This window comes from Cervus elaphus, chromosome 3 (assembly GCF_910594005.1).
Source record: "Cervus elaphus chromosome 3, mCerEla1.1, whole genome shotgun sequence".
Lineage (NCBI taxonomy): Eukaryota > Metazoa > Chordata > Mammalia > Artiodactyla > Cervidae > Cervus > Cervus elaphus.
This window is the reverse complement of record NC_057817.1, coordinates 37,316,835-37,339,523: the sequence shown is the minus strand read 5'-3', so window position 1 is coordinate 37,339,523 and position 22,689 is coordinate 37,316,835. Positions and strand designations below refer to the sequence as shown.

The following is a 22,689-nucleotide window of genomic DNA, read 5'->3' as shown; positions in this document are numbered from 1 at the left end:
CTTTCGGTCTTTGTTTTAAAGTCTGTTTTGTCTGATACAGGTGTTGCTACCCCAGCTTTGTTTTGCTTTCCGTTTGTGTGGGTACCTTTCTCCATCTCCTCACTTTCAGGCTGCATATGTTTAGGTCTGAAACAAATCTCTTACACACAGCATATATACAGGTATTGTTTTTGTATCCATTCAGCCTCTCTGTCTTTTGATTGGAGCATTTAATCCACTTACATTTAAAGTAATTATTGATATCTATGTACTTTCTGCTATTTTGTTCACTATTTTGGGGTTGTTTTGTAGTTTTTCTGTTCCTTTTATTCTTTTCTCTTGTGATTTGATGACTGTCTTTAGTGTTCTGTTTGACTTCTTTTCTTTGTGTGTGTGTCTCTATTAGATCTTTGGTTTATGGGTAGCAGAAGTTTCTCTGTAGCAGACTATATATATGTGATTATTTTAATTTGTTGATATCTTAATTTCAAGCACATTTTAACAACCCTTCATTTTTACTTTCCTTCCCTCATGATTATTGTTTTTGACACCATATTTTTCACGTTTGATTTGTGAATCCCTTAAATGTTTATTGTGGACATAGGTGATATTGTTACTTTTGTCTTTAAACCTTCCTCCTTCCTCTGTCCACAACTGATTTACTACCTTTATTGTATATATTTGCCCTTATTGATGAGCTTTTTCCTTCTGTAATTTTCATTTCAAATGTGTTTTTTTCCCCCTAGTTGTGCTATATTCTTTTTTGATTACAGAAATCCCATTAACATTTCTTGTAAAGCTTGTTTGATGGTGCTGAACTCTTTCTTCCCTTTTGCTTGTCTGTGAAACATTTGATTTCTCCCTCAAATCTGAATGAAACTCTCCTCAGGTTGAATATTCTTTGTTATATGTTTTTCCCTTTCTTACTTTAGATACATGATGCCACTCCCTTCTGGCCTGCAGAATTTCAGCTGAAAAGTTAGTTTTTCAGCTAACTTTTATGGGACTCCCTTTATAACTCCTGATGGGAGTTCCCTTGTGTGTTTTTTGTTTCTTTCACTTGCTGCTTTTATTTTATTGTTTTTTAAAAATTAATTTACTAAAAATATTTTTAATCTTCTATAAGACATTTTAAAGGTTACTTTCCATTTACAGTTATTACAAAATATTTGCTATATTCCCTGTGTTGTACGGGGCTTCCCTGGTGGCTCAGATGGTAAAGTGTCTGCCCACAATGCAGGAGACCTGGGTTTGATCCCTGGGTCAGGAAGATCCCCTGGAGAAGGAAATGGCAGCCCACTCCAGTACCCTTGCCTGGAAAATCCCATGGATGGAGGAGCCTGGTAGGCTACAGTCCCTGGGGTCGGACATGACTGAGCGACTTCACTTCAGTTTTCTTTCTGTGTTGTACAATACATTCTTAAAGCTGTATTGTACCTAGAAGTTTGTGTCTCCCACTCCTCCACAGCTGTATTGACCCTTCCCTTTGTTGCTTTTAGTATTCTCTTTTCTGTTTTTCTATTTTAATTGTAGTCTGTCTTGGTGTGGTCCTTTTGTGGTTTATCCTGTTTAGAATTCTGTGTGCTTCCTGGACTTGGATGTTTGTTTCTTTTCCTAGGCTATGTCTACAAATATGTTCCCTGCTTCTTGCTGTCTGTCTCTTCTCTTTCTGGGACCCCTATAATGTTAATATCAGTACATTTGATGTTGTTTCAGTGGAGTCTTAAACTGTCCTAATTTCTTTTTATTATTTTGTTTGTTTCTGGTCAGCTTTAGTGATTTCCACTGCTCTGTCTTCCAGCTCACTAATCTGTTTTCTGTATCATTTAGTCTTCTGTTCCTTCTAGTGTATTTTTCCTTTCAGGTGTGGTATTCATCTGTGTCTAGTTCTTCTTTATATTTTCTCTTTGTTAGAAACTTCTAGTTTCTCACTTGGTTCATTCATTCTTCTCCCTGGTTTTTTGATCATTTTTACAACTGTTACCTTGTACTCTTTCTCAGGTAGATTGCCTGTCTCCACTTCACTTGGTCCTTCTTCTGGGATTTTATCTTGTTCCTTCATTTGTAACATGTTCCTCTGTTGCCTCATTTTGTATAATTGGTGTTTTTGTTTCTGTGTATCTGGTAGGTTGATTATATTTTCTGACCTTAAAGAAATGACCTTTTGTAGGAGACATCCTGTGAGTCCCGGCAGTGCACTCTTCTTTATATGCTCTAGGTAACCAGAGTTATATGCTCTAGGGATACCTTCTATGTGGGCTGTGGCGGGCTGACTATTCTTGGCAGTCTGGTAAGCAGTTTGTTTGCCAGGTTCTGTTGTCCAGAGATTGCCCTCTGCTGGTTGGCGGGGCTATATCGTGAGGTGACCAGTTGTAGGACCCTTGTGGGCCCTGGGGTTAGTGCTGGTTCACTGGTGGGTGGAGTTGGGATCTAGAGGATCATATGACTGGTGCCTGCCCATCAGTGGCTGGGTGAAGCAGGGTCCTTAGACCAGTGCCAGCCCACTGATAGGCAGTGCTGGGTGTTGGGGTCTGGATGCAAGGCCAGGGGGTCCCAGATCTGGTATTTTTGGATTGCTGGTGTGTATCACCAGTTCAGGCACAGCCGACTTTGTGGTGTGGGGTGTTCTGAAGCTTGTTTTGGCTTGCTGGTTGGCAGGGCTATGGCCCATGCCATCCTAGGGCTGGTACTAGCCTGAAGATAGGCTGTGGGGCTGCAGTGGTCCTGGATCTGGTATCTTACTTCATGGTGAATGAGACTTTTCCCAAGACTAGACCTGGCTTGCTAGTGAGTGGAGCCAGATCCCAGTGATTTCTGGGCCTAGTCCCTGCCTCTCAGCACATCCGGGTACTCTGGCTGCAGGTCCTGGGCATCTTGGGTCTTGTGCCTGCACACTGGTGCACGGGACCAGTTCTGGGGCCCTCTGCTGGGCAGAGCCGTGTCCACGGGCGACTGTGGGCTTGGGGTCAGTCCATCTGCTGTTAGTGGGGCTGTGTCCCTGACCAGTTAGTGGCTTGGCCTGACAGTACTGATTCCTGCAGACTGGAGGGTGTGAGAGGGTTTGCTTACACCTTCCTTGTAATGTTCAGTCAACTACAAATTTAATTATTATATTTACTTGATCAAGGAACAGTATTCATTGACAATAATTATGAACAAATTCATTTACTAATCTCAAAATGTGCATGCAGGCTCAGTTGGAAGGATGGACAGAATGTTTCATTAAAGATTTGAGCCAAGGCCAGAATATATGATGTTAAGTCTTTAAATCAATCAGAAAGAATTTAAAGATCCATTTTGTTCCCAGCCTTATACCTAATGGGAGATGGTTATAGAAGAAGCAAAATAAATTGTATTTGCCCTCAATATAATGTAGGTAGGATGGCCAGAAATAAATGTATGCTTCTTACATATTTCAAGTAGCTGGAAAAGTTTTGTGAAATATACCTTGAACAAAATTTTGAATCAATTGAAGTAGAAAAGCAGCTAAGGAAATGCAAGTGGCACATGAGAGCAGATAAAATCCTGAAAAATGTATGGTGGATGGTATTTTTGGTAGATGATAAGAATATTTTAGTAGCTAAGATTTTATTAATGAATTTATTTAAGTCAGATACTGGAAGCCAATAGGATGATGACTTCTGTGAGCAAGAAAGTTTACAATAAATAGAAACAGCAAAACCTAGAAATAAGGAGGTGTATTAACATAGTTAGATTTTGGGATTATGGTACCTCTGAAAGCATATAAGCGGTCCTTTCTAACAGTAGACTATTTTAGCAATTACTTTTCACAGATGATTTTGTGTTTTCTCAGGAAATCAAGTCTTAACCATCAAAAATAATTTCTGGCCTATTAATTACTATAACATGAAGTATGCACACTGAACCCTCAGAGAGTGAAGCCACATTTTGATATTTATGCTTTTTATTGACCTATGACACTGAAAATACGTGTGAGGAAAGAAATGGTTTAATGAATTTTTCCTGGATGTGTTTATATGAAATGTTCTGTCTATGTTGTATCTACATGAGCACATGATAATCTTGAATGAAGTAAGGATAAAGGGGAAACTGCAGCCTGCTGTTTCTTTTGGCTCTTGTGGTAAGGTGGCCAGCCTTTTGACCATTATTTTATCTGAAGCAATTAAGTATTCAATGCTGCTAATCCAAACAAAGATTTAATGTCTGGTTTTTCCTGTTATTCTTACCTAAAATATACTAATCACTCCTGTCTTACTGATTTTTCCAGCTAAAAAAATTATTAATTTAAAAGTACAGTTACAGCGCTTTCATTTTTATCCTCATCAGTTCAGTTCAGTTGCTGACGTATCCAACTCTGTGCAACCCCACAGACTGCAGCACGCCAGCCTTACCTGTCCATCGCCACATCCCAGAGCTTGCTCAAACTACTGTCCATTGAGTCAGTGATGCCATTCAACCATCTCATCCTCTGTTGTCCACTTCTCCTCCTGCCTTCGATCTTTTCCAGCATCAGGGTCATTTCTAATAGGTCAGTTCTTCACATCAGATGGCCAAAGTATTGGAGACTCAGCTTCAGCATCAATCCTCCCAATGAATATTCAGGACTGATTTCCTTTACGATTAACTGGTTTGATCTCCTTGCAGTTTAAGAGACTTTCAAACCACAGTTCTTTTTCAAACCACAGTTCTAAAGCTTGAGTTCTTTGGTAGTCAGCTTTTTTTATGGTCTTAACTCTCACATCCGTACATGACTACTGGAAAAACAGTAGCTTTGACTAAATGGACCTTTGTTGGCAAAGTAATATCTCTGCTTTTTAATATGCTGTCTAGGTTGGTCATAGCTTTTCTTTCAAGGAGCAAGTGTCTTTTAATTTTATGTCTGCAGTCATCATCTGCAGTGATTTTGGAGCCCAAGAAAATTAAGTCTGTCACTGTTTCTATTGTTTTCCCATCTGTTTGCCATGAAGTGATGGGACCAGATGCCATTATCTTTCTCTTTGAATGTTGAGTTTTAAGCCAGCTTATTCACTCTCCTCTTTTACTTTCATCAAGAGGTTCTTTAGTTCCTCTTTGCTCTCTGCTATAAAGGTGGTGTCATCTGCATATCTGAGGTTATTGATATTTCTCCCAGCAATCTTGATTCCAGCTTGTGCTTCATCCAGCCCAGCATTTCTCATGATGTACTCTGCATATAGATTAAATAAGCAGGGTGACAGTATACAAATTTGACGCACTCCTTTCCCAATTTGGAACCTGTCTGTTGTTCCATGTCCGGTTCTAACTATTGCTTCTTGACCTGCATACAGATTTCTCAGGAGGCAGGTAAGGTAGTCTGGTATTTCCATCTCTTGAAAAATTTTCCAGTTTGTTGTGATCTGCACAGTCAAAGGCTTTGGCATAGTCAATGAAGTAGAAGTAGATGTTTTTCTGGAATTCTCTTGCTTTTTGTAGGATCCAGCCAATGTTGGCCATTTGATTTCTGGTTCCTCTGCCTTTTCTAAGGCAGCTTGAACATCTGGAAGTTCTCGGTTCACGTACTATTGAAGCCTCACTTGGGGAATTTTGAGCATTACTTTGCTAGTATGTGAGATGAGTACAATTTTGCCTTTCTTTGGGATTGGAGTGAAAACTGACCTTTTCCAGTCCTGAGGCCACTGCTGAGGATTTGTTGGCATATTGAATTCAGCACTTTCACAGCATCTTCTTTTAGGATTTGGAATAACTCAGCTGGATATCTATCACCTCCACTAGCTTTGTTCGTAGTGATGCTTCCTAAGGCCCACTTGATTTTTCATTCCAGGATATCTGGCTCTAGTTGAGTGATCACATCATTGTGGTTATCTGGGTCATGAAGATCTTTTTTGTATAGTTCTTCTGTGTATTCTTGCTACCTCTTTCTCTTCTGGTTCTTTTAGGTCCATACTGTTTCTGTCCTTAATTGTGCCCATCTTGGCATGAAATATTACCTTGGTATCTCTGATTTTTTTGGCGAGATCTGGAGTCTTTCCATTCTGTTGTTTTCCTCTATTTCTTTGCGTTGATCATGTAGGAAGGCTTTCTTACCTCTCCTTGATGTTCTTTGGAACTCTGCATTCAGATGGCTATAACTTTCCTTTTCTCCTTTGCCTTTCACTTCTCTTCTTTTCCTAGCTATTTGTAAGGCCTCCTCAGACAACCATTTTGCCTTTTTGCATTTCTTCTTAGGGATGGTTTTGATCACCACCTCCTGTACAGTATTATGAACCTCCGTCCATATTTCTTCAGGCACTTTGTCTATCAGATGTAATCCCTTGAATCTATTTGTCACTTCTACTGTACAATCATAAGGGATTTTATTTGTGTCATACCTGAATGGTCTAGTGGTTTTCCTACTTTCTTCAATTTAGTTTGAATTTTGTAATAAGGAGTTCATGCTGTGAGTCACAGTCAGCTCCTGGTCTTATTTTTGCTGACTATATAGAGCTTCTCCATCTTTGGCTGCAAAGAATATAATCAATCTGAGTTTGGTATTGACCATCTGGTGATATCCATCCATAGAGTCTTCTCTTGTGTTGTTGGAAGAGGGTGTTTGTTATGACCTCCTCATGGTTTCAGATAAATAGAAATATGTGCAACCCCGTGGACTATACAGTCCATGGACTTCTCCAGGCCAAAATACTGTAGTGGGTAGCTGTTCCCTTCTCCAGGGGATCTTCCCAACCCAGGGATCGAACCCAGGTCTCCTGCATTACGGCAGATTCTTCACTGTCTAAGCTACCAGGGAAGCCTCTTTAATAGCAACTTACCTCAAAGTATCTGTGAAAATTAGAAGATTCATTTGAATGGATTCCTAGCTCAAATCCTTGGTTGTTCCTTCTTGAAGAAGATAAGTTCCTTCTTCAAAAAGGCTTTTTGAGGATCAGATTTACATCTTATTTTAAAAAATTTAATAACATCATACTTAGTGATTAACACATGGTCCTTATCAGCATAAAATGGAAGTAGCAGCCTAATTGGTTGATATAATGATGACCACCTCATTATTCTAATGTGTATGTGTTCATTTTTGTGCACAGTATTGTTGTAAGTATGTCTCTGATTCTTGGAAACTATTTCAGTATCATTTAAGAAGACATTAGTAGTTTTATTTATAATATCAAGTAGACACATCAAGACTAATTTTGAATTATATACCAATTATTATGTAAACTATGCTATTACATGTATGGAGTATAAAATATTTTTAGAAAGACCATTAAATATGTATTTCCATCCATATGTAATGAGATTTATGGACTTTTCCCACTGTACATAATATAGATACCTTCAGAGATAATAGTAAAATAATGAATTATTTTAAACACTCAATAATTTTAACTTAGTTTTTACTATACCTGATGTTATAATTCCTATTTTTAAAATGAATCTGTGCTGTTTGTGTTAGTTATGAAAAATTCCTTTCTAGTAGAAAGGGAAAAAAGCCCCACACCACAGAAGTATTCAGAGTGGTACTGTATGTTATCTAATTGAAAAACTTTCTGGTAGAAGTACAATTAAGTAGACTGATGATATTCTGTTTCTTACATTTGCATATGATGAGTTGAAAGCAGATACTGAAAAGTAGGAGTAACAAAAGCTTCATTTTCAGTGGAAACTCCAATGATTGGCGAAAGTTGTTTTAACTTTCACCATGAAACAGTATAGCCTATTTTCAACTATGTTGGTTAAAGCCTTGTGAAGCACCTTAGAGAGGTTTGCGATTGCATTAAAGAAAAAATAGATTTCTGCCGTCGCCTTGGCATTCTTGCCAGTGTGAAAGCACTGCAGGTCTTTGCTGCTCCCAGCTTGTCACCCCAGCCCTGAGGCCAGCTGGCATCCGCTACATGTAATGGCTATCATGCTAGATACTTGGAGAAAGTTCCTTTTGGTTACAATATGAAACCCACTCAGACTACCTTTAGCAAGTAAAGGGGACGTATTGGCTTATGAGGATTTCTCATGAAAGAGAGCAAACACCAGGTTTTAGAGCCTGGAACTGGAAGGCCACAGGCAGTTTCTGAACTTCTTCCTTAATTTCCCTTCTTTCTCCTCATGCCTTTCTCCCCACTGGCTATCCACTTTTCCTGTATTCCTTGGCAGTGCAGCCTCCTAAACATGATTCATGATCTAGTAAACCCTGGCATTTGTCTTTATCACCAAAGTCTCTTAAATTCTATTTTATAAATATGTACTTTTCCATTGGAATATAATATAAATGTAGCTGTCAGAGGCCTCTCTCAGAGTGGGGGTGGGGAAGGTACAGCTAAGCAGAAACTGCTGAAGCTGCCTGTTTACTGGAGTTACAGTTAATCCTGACCGCCTTTGTTGTTTCCTGCCCTTTCACTGGCACTTTCTGGCACGGTGACCTCTAAATAACTCCACTCCCATCATCTTCACTAAAAAGCGACTGGCACTTTAAGTCTCCCAAAATTAGTAGCAAGGACTTCTTGTCTTGAGTTGATAATTCACAAAACCTTGATATTGTAGCAAAAATGAAAGCTTTTCTAAACTGCATTACATACAAAATATTTAAACTAATATCACAGAAAGCAGAGGAAAAGGGAAGTAGCACAGTAGCACATGTATACTGAAGCATAACTTAATTTTTCAGTGTGAGACATGGGGAAGTTTCATAGTAGGAAAAATTAATTTCCCTTAATTTCACAATATAGAATTTTAATGTTGAAAGAAATGGAATGATAGAGTGAATCATCTAGCAAAAAAGATCCACTGAATCACCTGGCAAAGAAGCTAGAGAAGAACTAGCCTCCTGTGTAGACTTCATTGAAAATGTCCCATTTCAGCCATAAAGTGCTCTTTAAACCAATAGCCTAAGTAGTTAACAGAACAGTAGTGCTTTTTCTCAGCATGGGGAAGGTGGCTGATCTGACTTGTTTATTTTTACTAAGTTTATCTTAGGGACATCTCTGAAGCTGTATGGAGAAATCACCCAAGTTTCCGATTGCACTAGGGGAATGACTTCTAGAGCATTAGACATAAAGCACACACATAGGAGTAACATCTCACTTCCTTAAGGTATCATAGTTAGGATCATGACCTGGAAGGCTGATCATCTTTCTTTACACCACTCTTCAAAATCAAGTGAATTAATTTGTCTTTGCCAAAGATTTAGTCTCAGTCATGACTTTATTTTTATTTTTGGATTTAAATAATTCTCGGCGGTTATAGCAGCTGTATTGTAAGGGTTAAGTTAGAAAACTAGGCTGTGAATGTTAGTAACACATCTTGCAGCTGAACTTCAGTTTCTCTGCTTCAATATTTTTGTAAAATGAGGATATGAGGATAGTCCTGGTACATAAAATAATGTAAAAGCCTATATGAAGATGTTAGTGACTTAATGTTTCTAATATGCCAGTAATTTCTAAATGCTATTACATTTAAATAAACAAAAATACCCTTTAGAATTGTAACCCATAACTATTTCTAGCCTTGGAGGCCTTTACTTACATTTCCTCCTCATTTTCTTAAAATTCTTCCTGCAGTATAGCGAGAGCCCTTCCTGATGACTCAGTGATTGGACTCAGTAACTTAATACTTTTAGGTTCTGAGCCATTCTTCCATATTTTTACAAGGTTAAAACAACCTTACTTTTGGATTCTCTCCAACCTCCCTTATAAGACAGGAATCGGGAGGAATGGAGTGAGGAAGACGGGTCATGACGTAGCTAAGCTGCTTCCTGCTTAGTCACTCCTGACAGTTTCTCCTGTCAGAGGGTTATTGGGTGGTTGGAGGTGCTCCTCTTATATCTCAAACCAATGTAAGATTTTTTATTTATGGAACAGGCTGCTGCTGTTTACTTTCTTTTCAGTTCAGTTCATTAGCTCAGTCGTGTCTGACTCTTTGTGACGCCATGGACTGCAGCATGTCAGGCTTCCCAGTCCATCATCAACTCCTGGAGCCTACTCAAAATTATGTCCATTGAGTCAGTGATGCCATCCAACCATCTCATCCTCTGTCATCCCCTTTTCTCCTGCCTTCAATCTTTCCCAGCATCAGGGTCTTTTCCAGTTGAGTCAGTTCTTTGCATCAGGTAGCCAAAGTTTTGGAGTTTCAGCCTCAGCATCAGTCCTTCCAGTGAACACCCAGGACTGATCTTTAGATGGACTGGTTGGATCTCCTTGTAGTCCAAGGGACTCTCAAGAGTCTTCACCAACACCACAGTTCAAAAGCATCAATTCTTTGGCACTCAGCTTGCTTTATAGCCTTATTCAAATCTAAACGTGACCTTTTGTCGGGCAGGACTTCATACTTTCCTGATTGATAATGTTAAATCATTTTAGGTTAGACTAATCTCATGAAAAATTTAAAATCTATTGATTTCTAAAAAGATTTATTTGGAAGTAATCTTAATGAAAATAAATCTTTGGATAACACTAACTTAAACTATATGTTAGATTTTTCTTTTGGTTGTATACTCATTAGCTTCATTTAATTTTCAGTAGTATAATAATTTTTCATGACAAATAGCTATGTGTTAAAAATAATTAGCTCAGTATGTACATGAGAAATTTTACACTTTAACTAGATTTTTCTTTTTTCATTCAAGGGAAATAATAAGTGACAAGTATCTTTTAAGGAGCTGACTTGTCATTTTAACCTGTGATCTGTTTCATTGTGATGAATGTTTTAAACATCAACTTGGGAAAATGTCTACATTGAACCTATCTCTCCCTGCCTTTAATAAAGTATTTTTATTGTTTTTAGACATGAAAATATTAAAAGCTACCAGTTAAGTTTTGTCATTTTGCAAAATGCTTATTGTTAACCATTTTCTCAGCAACTGGAATTTTTAAACCTATTTTATTTAATTGCCTTTTATCTTCATTATGACTAATTTTCTTTAGATTTAACCTTTTTATAAAATGTTTTGAATCTTAGAATTTTTCTCAAACCAGTCACTGACATTGAGCACCAAATGACTTCTCCTGGTCTACTGAATCAGATTTGAAGTGAACACTAGTAATGAATACATCGTTTTTTTCTAATCAACAGTCTTCAGGTGTTGGTTTGTTGTCTGTTGATTAAGAAAAAATATCACCAGTATAAGTTATTTTAAGTCCAGGGGGAGCTAAACCATTGGCCAGTAGTACAATCTGTTTATATCTAACTTCATTTGATTCCAGCCTATCCATTAGCCATCTTTTCCAAATCTTTCCCATCTTCCAAGATTCAGTCTTCTTCAACCACACTATGCTTTTTTGTTTGCAGTCTTCCAAAATTCCTGAAATAGCCAGCATTCTAAGTGCCAGTAATCCACTGCTTCTCCACTCATTATGATTTTTTTCTTTAGAATTGTTATAAATAACATTTTGTATTTGTCTTCTGGCATTTACTATAAAGACGTACCTTTTTATTGTGCTTTGCTTTATTGGATTTTGCAGATACTGCATTTTTTTATGAATTAAAGGTTTGTGGCAACCCTGCGTCTAGCAAGGCCACTGGCACCATTTTCCCAGCATTTGCTCGCATTATATCTCTGTGCCACATTTTAGTAATTCTCACAGTATTTCAAACTTTTTATTATTATTGCATTTGTTATGGTGATTTGTGATTTTTGCTGTCAACTGTGGCAAAAAGATGACTCACTGAAAGCTCAGGTGAGGGTTAGCATTTTTTAGAAATAACATTTTAAAGTTAATATATACATTTTTTAAGACATAATGCTATTGCACACTTAATAGACTATAGTACAGTGTAACCAGCTCTTTTTCTGAAGTATAATTGATTTAAAATATAGTATTTTAAATCCATTTCAGATATACAGCAAAGTGATTCAGGTATATACATGCATTTTTTTCAGATTCTTTTTCATTATAGATTATTACAAGATTGAATGTAGTTTCCTATGCCATAGAGTAAATCCTTATTGTTTATCTATTTTATATATAGTGGTATGTACCTGCTAACCTCAAACTAATAATTTATCCCTCACCAGCTTCCCCTTCATGTTTAGAAACCATAAATGTTTCTATGTCTGTGAGTCTGTTTCTGTTTTGTAACTTCATTTGTATTATTTTTTAGATTCCACATATAAGTAATATAACGTCTGTCTTTGTCTGATTTACTTCTCTCAGTATGATTGATAATCTCTAGGTCCATCCATGTTGCTGCAAATGGCAATATTTCATGATTTTTTATGGCTGAGTAGTATTCCATTGTGGATATCTAGCACATCTTCTTTATCCGTTCATCTGTTGAATGAACATTGCTTCTGTGTCTTGGCTGTTGTAAACAGTGCTGCTGTGAACACTGGGATGCATGTATCTGTTTGAATTAGCGTTTTCATCTTTTCCAGGTATTTGCCCAAGAGCGGGATTGCTGGATCATATGGTGGCTCTGTTTTTAGTTTTTTAAGGAACTGCCACACTGTTTTCCATCACTGGCTGTACCAGTTTACATTCCTAGCAACAGTGTAAGAGGATTCCCTTTTCTCTGCACTGTCTTCAGCATTTATTATTTGCACTTTTTGATGATGGCATTCTGACTGCTGTGAGCTGATTCTTTGTTGTAGTTTCAATTTGCATTTCGCTAATAATTAGCGATGTTGAGCATCTTTTTGTGTGCCTCTTGGCCATCTGTATGTTTTCTTTGGAGAAATGTCTTTGTAGGTCTTCTGTCCATTTCTTAATTGGGTTTATTTTTGGTTTTGATATTGAGTTGATAGCTCAGTTGATAAAGAATCTGCCTGCAATGCAGGATACCTGGGTTCGATCACTGGGTTGGGAAATCCCCTGGAGAAGGGAAAGGCTATGCACTCCAGTATTCTGGCCTGGAGAATTCCATGGACTGTATAGTCCATGGGGTTACAAAATGTAGAACACGACTGAGTGACTTTCACTTTCATTGAGTTGTGTGAACTGTTTGTATATTTTGGAAATTAACCGCTTGTTGGTTTGCAGATATTTTCTCCTAGTCCATAGGTTATCTGACATAACTTTTATATGCACAAGCAAGCCAGAAAATTCATGTGGTATTTGTTTTATTATGATGGTCTGAAACTGAACTCTCAGTATCTCTGAGGTGTGCCTGTATTTTGCCTTGCCTTATGGTTGTCTTAAACATATTTTTAATTGGAGTCTAATTTCCTTTAGCAGCGTCTGCTATATTACCAAATCCAGTGCCTTGCACACAGTCGGTGAGTTCTAGTTGTTTGACAGGCACAGCTGTCTGTCATTCAAATTTGTATCTGAATTTACAGACTTACTAATATCTGTAATTCTCAACCTACATTGATAAGATGCAAAGTTCATTACCCAGGGTCCAAGCAAAACAGAGACCCGTCCTCATTTGTAAGCTGAGATGATCAGCCCCTACTATCATTAGGCCGTATTTTGCTTTAGATCTCTCTTTCCCTTCAGTATTTTATTATAAAAATTTTCAAATATTAGTAATTATACAGTGCAAACCCATATACCAATCACCTAGATTCTCTAATTAGTATTTTGTTTTGTTTGCTTTGACATTTCTATCCATGCTTCTGTTCATCCATTAATCCATCTTACTTTTTGATGCATGGCAAGTTACATTGCAAATCTCAAGTCACTTCACTCATAAAGGGTCCTCAGTACACTTTACTGTCAGTACTCTTTACTTCATCATGTATGCTGTTAACTTGAGTTTAATGTTTCTGACCCACCTCCAGTTTTTTTTTTAAACTAAAATATTAAAGATATAGATAAAGCCCCTTTCAAATCCCTGCTGTCTCCCTCCCTTCTCAGAGTTCATTGTTACGTATTTTTAGTATATTTGTTTATATTCCTAAACTAAATAAACTTTTAAAACATACATGAATGGTATCTCTAATTTCCTTTGCAACTTTATTTTTACTCGATATTGATTTGAGATTTATCCAGTTCCTGTATTTACTTTCAGTGGTGCCTGGTTTTGGCATTTGGCATCAGTGAAAGATGTAGACTCTGGAATTGTTTTGCTTACTTTTGTCTGTTGAGTTTATTATGATTGGAAGAACCAATAAGTTGGAAAGGGTAAAACAAGAATCACTTGAGTATTAATCTTTGATTGAACCCTGTAAATTTATAAATTGATCTGTATGTATGGATGAGAATTAACAAACATTAATTGCTGAGGTTTTTCAGCATTTAACCACTTTATCATTAATTTTGGACTGACTTTTTTATGTGGCTATAATAATTGTACCCACATATTGAATGTAGGTGGTTGAGATCTAATCCATGTGTTCATAATGCATTTCTTAGCAACCATCAGTGTTCTTTTTGGAGCTGTGTTTTTAAGAGCCAGTGCAGCATTGAGGAGGATGTTTAAAGATATCTTTTTCTATTAATATAGCACAGGAAGTAACATAGATTACAATAGTTTTGACACTTTCTACATTACTACAGACCCAAATTAAAGGGTTTACATTTGCTCCAGTATTTAACATCATTATGTTGTCAACATTTTTTCCCAATCTCACCAACATGTTAGACATTATGAATGTTTCCTTGTATATTAAGCCTCAATTGGAGTTATTTTTTAATTTACATTTTTATATGAATTTCATAAAAAATTATGCAACATTTCACAGGTACTAATTATATTTCACAGTTCTTTAAAAGTGGTAAACTTTTATTTCCACCTTAATGGTAAAATAGTTGCAAATATATACTAATTAATTTACCAGGTCAACACTTGTCACCTTACCCTTTTTTCACTTCCCAATCCTCTGTAATAACACTCCTTAATAGAATTTTCTGTGATGATGGGAATGTTTTATATTTGCACTATCTGATATGAACGCCATTAAAGTGCAACTGAGGAACTGAATTTTTAACTTAACTAATTAAAATTTAAATAGTCACATATGGCTAGAGGCTACTGTACTGGACAGCACAGATCTATAATCTCTACCATCCCAGTAAACTGCTCTTGCAGTTATCCAGTTCCACACATGATTCCAAATCCCATCAATACATTTTGTCTGCTAGCCTCTGTCATCTTTCTCTGACATTTGATTGATTGTCCTTATTTTACAAATCTTTTCCTTCATTCTCTCCTGATTCATAGTCTTCCTTATTGTCACTTTATGACTGATACTGATGTTTTTAGATGTCTACTTTGGACCGCCTTTTCATTGTTGCATTATACATTCTCTCAGAACTGATTTTAGCTATTCATTCAACATTTACTAATATCTACTCTATCAGATACTGGAGCGGGAAAGAACTTACCCTTTCTTCTAGGGACTCCCCTGGCCTCAGCTCACTTTAGTGCTGAAGATAAGATCTCTCTTCCTCCTCTGTTTCCTTCTCCTAAGGACTAGACTCGGTACGCCACTTCCTTTTGACAGGTGCTTCAAATTACATATTGGGCTTCCCTGATAGCTCAGGTGGTAAAGAATCCACCTGTAATGCAGGAGATCCCTGTTCAATTCCTGGGTCAGGAAGATCCCCTGGAAAAGGGAAGGGCTACCCACTCTAGTATTCTGGCCTGGAGGAGTCCATGGACTCTGTAGTCCACGGGTCGAAAAGAGTTGTTGTAGGCAAATGAGGAGTTTCACTTCACTTGAATTACATATTAGGTACTGACCTTATCTCCCATTCCCAGTTCCCTCCCCGTTGAAATAAAACCTTCTACCCATGATTTTTTATATTATTATATCCATATTGCTGCTTTTTTTTTTCCATATTGCTTCTTAATTACTCTGAATTAAGCCCCTAATCTCATCTTTCTTTAACACATCATGTGACATTCATAGTTCCAGTTCTCAGGAACCCCATAGCATTGATTCCTAACCATTCTTTCCCTGATGTATCAAAAAGATCCACTTCCAGCTTCCCTCATAGCTCAGTTGACAAAGAATCCACCTGAAATGCAGGAGACCCCAGTTTGATTCCTGGGTTGGGAAGATCCACTGGAGAAGAGATAGGCTACCCACTTCAGTATTCTTGGGCTTCCCTTGTGGCTCAGCTGGTAAAAAATCCGCCTGCAATCTGGGAGACTAGGGTTCCATCCCTGGGTTGGGAAGATTCGCTGGAGAAGGAAAAGGCTACCCACTCCAGTATTCTGGCCTGGAGAATTCCATGGACTTTATATTTATAGTCCATGGGGTCGCAAAGAGTCAGATGTGACTGAGCGACTTTCACTTTCTTCTCACTTTTTCCTGCTTGTAGATTTTTATCTGTTTGCTAATTGTTTATAAGTTGAGATCTAAGCTCCTTAAAAGAAAGCTTTTCATAGCCCACTTTGAGAGTGAGCATGCTTTAAACTATGCCAAGACAACTGAATTTCTCCAAAATGCTGTTTCATTTTCCTCCTCCGTATTTTCCTAACACCAACTCCTCATGTTTAAAGAATTGGTTCTTGAGATGGTTAATGTGGTCTTCATATTGATTTTTTTTCAATGTGTACATGGTTAATGTCAGTAGAAAGTGAAGGATGACTCGAGATAAAACTAAAACCCAAATAAAAGCATTAATGATATAATTTTAAATATAGTCATTGATGTTAAAAATAAATTGGATGTTAAACATTAAAGAAATTATAATACCATTTTCTAATACTCCCTTCTCTAGACAAAGCTAGAATGTTTTTCTTTTTCCATCATCAGCATTTTTAACATACGTTAAACGCTTCTGTAGAGCAGGCACTATACTGAGTGCTCTTTATTAGCTCAGTCCTTACAACAGCATAGTTGGGTCTGTATGTACTGAAACTGGCACAGAAGGTGCGTGACTTCCCATTGCTTGTTTTTCAGTTGTGTGATTCTTCTCACTAGTCTGTCAAAGTGGCTTGTATCATTTTCATTCCCACCAGCAATGAATGAGTTCCTACTACCAGAAATTGGAGTTGTCATTGTTTGGGATTTTAACAATTCTAATAGGTGTGTAGTGGTGTCTCATTTCATCATTATTTTAATTTTCAGTACCCTTAATGACATACGATGTTTGAACATCTTCTCATTTGCTATTTACTATCTAAGTGTCTTCTTTGGTGAGGTTCGGCTCTTTTGCCCATTTTTTAAATTGAGCTTGTTTCTATTACTGAGTTTTAAGAATTTTTTTGTATATTTTGGATACCAGTATTTTGTCGGATATATGCCTTGCAGTGATTTTTCTCCCAGTGTGTAACTTGTCTGTTTGTTCTTTTAACATTGTCTGTCCCAGAGATATTTTTAATGAAATCCATTTTTTCTTTCTTGGAATATACTTTTGGTGTTATCACCCAGATTTTTTCTTCTGTTTATCTTCTAGAAGAATTATAGTTCTGTATTTTACATTTAGGTCTATAGTCCATTGTGAGTTAGTCTCTGTCTGGATTTTGCACATAAATGGTCAGTTCCTCCAGCACCCTAGTTGTCTGCTCTTTCTTTTTGAATTGCCTTTGCTCCCTTCTCAAAGAACAGTTGCAATTTGTATGAATCTGTTTCTGGGCTCTTCATTCTGTACAGCTGATCTCTTTGTTCTTTTGATAATACTGTACAGTCTTGATTACTGTGGCTTTATAGGAAGTTGAGTGTCAGTTCTATGACTGTTGTTTTTCTTTAATACTGTGTTGACCATTCTGGGTCTTTTGCCTTTCCATATAAACTTTAGAAGCAGTTGGTCAGTAATCCATAAGATTACTTGTTGCGATTTTGGTGTAGTGACTGTTGAATTTATAGATTAAGTTGGGAAGAACCAATATCTTAACAATAGTGAGTTTTCTTATCCATGAATGTAGACTATATCTCCATTTACAAACATTTACATAGGAGATATCGCAGGTTCAGTTCCAAACCAGTGTAATAAAGCAGATATTATAATAAAGCAAGTCACATGAATTTGCTGCATATCACAAATTTTGATGTTATATTTTTGACATATTTTAAAATTTCTGTTGAGACTTCTTCTTTGATTTGGGTGTTATTTATCAATAGCAGTATGTTGTTTAATGGAGCTTCCCAGGTAGCGCTAGTGGTAAAGAACCTGTTTGCCAATGCAGGAGATGTAAGAGATGCGAGTTCAATCCCTGGGTTGGGAAGATCCCCTGGAGGAGGACATGGCAACCCACTCCAGTGTTCTTGCCTTGGAGAATCCCATGGACAGATGAGCCTGACAGGCTGCAGTCCATAGGCTTGCAAAGAGCTAGACACAACTGAAGTGACTTAACATGCACGCATGTATGTTGTTTAATCTCCAAATATTTGGGGATTTTTCTAGCTATCTTTCTTTGGAATTTTAACTTAATTTTCCACTGTGGTCTGAGAGCATACTTCTTTTAAATTTGCTAAGGCATGTTTTATGGCCTGAAATGTGGTCTATTTTATGCATGTTCCATGTGAGCTTAAGAAGAATGTGTAAAGTCCAAAACAAGTTTCACCAGGTCCAAATTAAGATTTCTGCAAGGGCTGAACTTACTGTGGACACTTCAAGGGAGATTCTCTTTCCTGGCCTTTTCCAGTTTCTAGAGGCTACCTGTACTCTTTGGCTGGTAGGGTAGCTCCCTCCTCCTACCCTACAACTATCTTTAAAAGTCATCACTCAACTTCCGTTTCTGTGATCACATTTCCTCTCTTTTTCTGCATTTTGTTCTTAAGAACGTATGTGATTACATTTTATTTACCTGGATAATACAGGATAATCTCTCCTTCTCAAAATCCTTAATACAAATACGCCTGCAAGGTCTCTTGTACTACGTGAGGTAACATGTCCATAGGTCCCAGGAATTAGGATGCGGACATCTCAGCTGTGGGGTTGGAGGGTGTTCTTCAGTTCACCGTGGTAGTAGAGTCAGGATTTGAACTTGGTACACCTGCTCCTGGAGCCACTTCTGTGCTCTTTCTGGCTTCCCTGTCACTTCCACATCTAAATAGCTCCTTTATGGTGTGTTTTCCTTGTCTGCGTTTACCATTAGGATGTGTCTCTCCTGAAACAGGACACATCCTTTTAAGCCAAAGGAATTCAGATCAAGGAACTTATGTGGAAATCTTGAGGTATCAACAACAGAGAAAAGAATTGTTTTTGATTCCTCAGTCTTTTAAGGCTGTGTGTATGTCTGACTTCTACAGTTTATTCATTTACTTCCTAATATTAATATAAATTATAAATTAAGTATTGATAAGTATATGCATATTTACCTAAATTCAAGTAGTTTCTGTGGCTAATGGCTGTGTAATTGCTATGATTCCACTAAACTACTATTATGGAACTGTAATATATATCCTAAAGATGTTTGTCTGAAATGAAAATTCTAACAACTCATTTTGCCTTAAGTTTTGGTTTCTCTTTTTGTGGGAACAGAGGTAAGGACTAGAATGATGTACATTTTAGAGGAGTTTTATATCATAGTTTGTTATGCCAGATAGTCTTGCTTCAGTCACTGGACAGCATAATAATGATAAAAAAATTTTGGTAGTTTATCATGTCCTTTTATTCCTAGAAGCACTTTATGAGCCTTTAGCCATTAACACAACTATAGTCAGATACTGTGTGAAACCACATTTAGATAGTGTTTTCATTATGCTGGCAAATTTAACTATATTTCTGTGCAGTGTATGTGAGTCCCACCCAAACTTTAACCTGTTTTCATTTTGATGAGGTCCAATCAAGAGAAAAAGCAACAACAAAAAATCTTCCTGTGTGGCCTGTAGATATCAAGTCTGAAGATTATTAATACATTTCCAGCTTGGGACCATAAGCAAACAAACTCTTCCACAGATAACTACACCCTTCCTGTTTGGGATTGAGTTTACTGTGGAACAGATTTCGGAAATATGTTTCTGACCGTTGTGAATTTTATTTATAAAACTTTGGAGGGTGAGGTCCTTCCTTTAACAAAAAACTAATGATTTCCTGTCTAATGCCCAACCAGTGCATTTTAAGCAGTCTTTGTAGAAAATTTACCCTGTGATACAGAATTACATTGCTGTGGGAAGTTCTGATTGTTCTTGTCAGCTAATGTACAAAAATTTGTCTTTTCAATGAATAATTCAAAAAGGACTTACAATTAAAAAATAAAACAGAGCCTTTAAATGCTTTTATTATCTTGTCTCCAGAGAATAGTTTGCAGTTTAAATAAATGCATGAACACATTTTAAATTCGGTTTTACTTTTGATATGCAAATCTGTACTACATTTATGTTCTGTAAATATGCTAAACGAAAAGTTACAGTTTAGGTAAAACAGATTTACATTAAAGAATTTGCAGGTTAATTCACAGTGTAACCTTATCCTCATCTAGTACATCTGCTATAAAGAAGTCTATAAAATTTAGGCCACCCACAAAGTGGTCTGCTGAGGCCAATGGTTGGTGTTAGAATGCTGTTATTATGTGGGTTGACTGGTTTGGTAAGGAATTTACCTCCACTAAGACTGTAAAAAACATCATGGTTCTGACTTCCCCCATGGGGACTGCACTGGCTTGACTTACGTTAGATACTCTGTTTGTTAGACCAGTTACTGTGCCCCATTGCATTGACATCCTGTGTAGTATCATGTGGATGGTATACTGTTTCCTAAGTTGGTTTATTAGTCAGTAATATTAATTCTGGGTCATGTAAACCTTGAGATAAACTGGAATAAATATTTGGTTTAAATAGTCGGATTAAATTTAATGGCTATTAGGGGTAAATTTCGTTCACTATTTAGAAAAACTGTGTGTGTGTTTTAGTGTTGAGATGGAGAAGGCAAACAGGATTTTATATTTTAATTTCTGGGTCATTTGAAGAACTTATTCTTTGGGGCTTATGAATTGTTTTCAAGAGCACGGAAGTGAATTTACTATAATTTGGCAACCTAGTACTGAGAGTCAAAAACAAATACTCTTCTTTAAATAGCTATTTTAAGGGATAAAAAAATATAGCAGACATTTAAAAATACAGCAGCAATCACCATGACTAGCAGTGATCATTTGAGGAATGAGAACTATCATGAATGAAGCAATGTCTCAAATCACTTCTAAGGTTTTAAAAAGTGAATAAAATCCTTTTTCAGAGAATGAACATGTTGATTGTTTTTGTTAAATTTGGAAAAATTAAAATTAAAACAGTACTTTTAAATCAGATAATTGGTATTTAATTTTCATGGTGACTTAACTAATTTTCTTTAAATACATGAATTACAGAGTATGAAAAATAGCATAGAAATCTAAAATGCATTTTGTGACTGAAACTAAGCAAATGACCTTTAGTGTGGAGAAAATTTAGCAGTTTCTAAACAGGAAATAATATTTGATTGCCATTGGTAAAAATTATATATACACATTGAAATATTAAAATATATACATTAAAGTGGAAAATATATATACATGTATACATGCATATACTATATATACATCTGTGTGTACACATGCATGAACATGTGTGTGTATAACATACTGTTTTGATCTGAACTCTGCCTTGGTGATTTTAACTATGGTCAAACATTTATAACTTCAAAAGCTTTTTTCAAATAAATACTTTCAGCTTTCTTATAGTTGTTTGTTGTATACTAAACAGAATTTTGAATCTATCATCTGGTCATGATTCAAACAAATAACCATGAAGTTAGGGAGGGGCTTGTAATCTTATTTCTTCCAAACAAGTAAATGAATAAAGCTATCAGCATGTCTTACCTAGCTGGCATTTGTTCTTAGTTCTTCTCATTTCTAGTCTTATGTCCTATTAGTAGACTGCATCATGCTTGACAAATGCTATGCCTAACTTCTATAGTCAGTGATGTGGTATATCAGTGCTTTTCTACTCATTCAACTTGCCAGCAAACCTCAGAGATCGTAGTTTAAATGGCCTTTGGCAGTAGTGTTCACTCAGAGCAAGAGAGGTTTTGTGTCTCCCTTTTAGATTTCAGTATCATAATTCTGTCGACTGAATCAGCTCAATGTTTGGCTAATTATTCTTAGTAACCACAGTGTATTTATCTTTCTAGGTTTACCGACAAGACTGTGAAACTTTTGGGATGGTTGTGAAAATGCTGATTGAAAAAGATCCTTCATTAGAAAAGTCTATACAGTTTGCCTTGAGACAGAATTTACATGAAATAGGTGAGCGGTGTGTTGAAGAACTCAAGCATTTTATTGCAGAGTATGACACTTCTAGTCAAGATTTTGGAGAGCCGTTTTAGATTGCTTTCTCAGGCAAAAAAAAATTTCTAGATTTTTTTCCCCCCTGGATTGTGTAAATCCTTAATATATAGAATTTTTGTGAAGAGAAATACTTTATGATAGTTGACCATATTTCCAATATCAAATAAACATCTAAAATAGTCTGTTTAAGATATTTTAATTAGAATCTTTTTTATCTACATGTAGAGCCTTCTAATCCATACTTATCTTTTTTCCCCCTCTCCTAAAACGATGGGTCGATTAATTTTTCAAGCTTTCTTGAAAATGCAGTCCAAGATTTCTGTACTTACAGGACATGTCCTGTAGTCTTCCACTGTTACGTGATCATTTGTTTGGTCACACTAGTGTAATTTATAGGTTAGAATACATTCCACTTAAACATTTGTAATCTTTTTGCATTTCATAGTCAGTGATACCATGTGAAAATGTTAGAATTCTGAGTTGTGTTTTACTGACTTGTTGCTTGCTTACCTTAGACTTTGTAACTTTCAGTATGTTTAAGTATATTCAAATAAACTGAATACTTTGGTATCTTGGGGAATATTTGCTTTGAGGATAATTCTCATTGTGATAAAATAGAGCATTTAAATCTCTGAAAGACACCTCATAATAAAATCCTCTTTTCCAAGTAAA

At 36.6% G+C, this 22,689-nt stretch overlaps 1 protein-coding gene across 8 annotated transcripts in view; it reads left to right on the top strand.

Annotated features, from left to right (window-relative positions):
* PPHLN1 (periphilin 1) overlaps nt 1–22,689 on the top strand; it is a 145,224-nt gene extending 122,535 nt beyond the window's left edge. For all 8 annotated transcript variants that reach the window (XM_043886729.1, XM_043886709.1, XM_043886692.1 and 5 more), the window contains one exon: nt 21,861–22,689. In XM_043886729.1, coding sequence (XP_043742664.1) covers nt 21,861–22,055 — 195 coding nt within the window. In that variant the 3' untranslated portion in view covers nt 22,056–22,689. The remainder of the gene's footprint in view (nt 1–21,860) is intronic.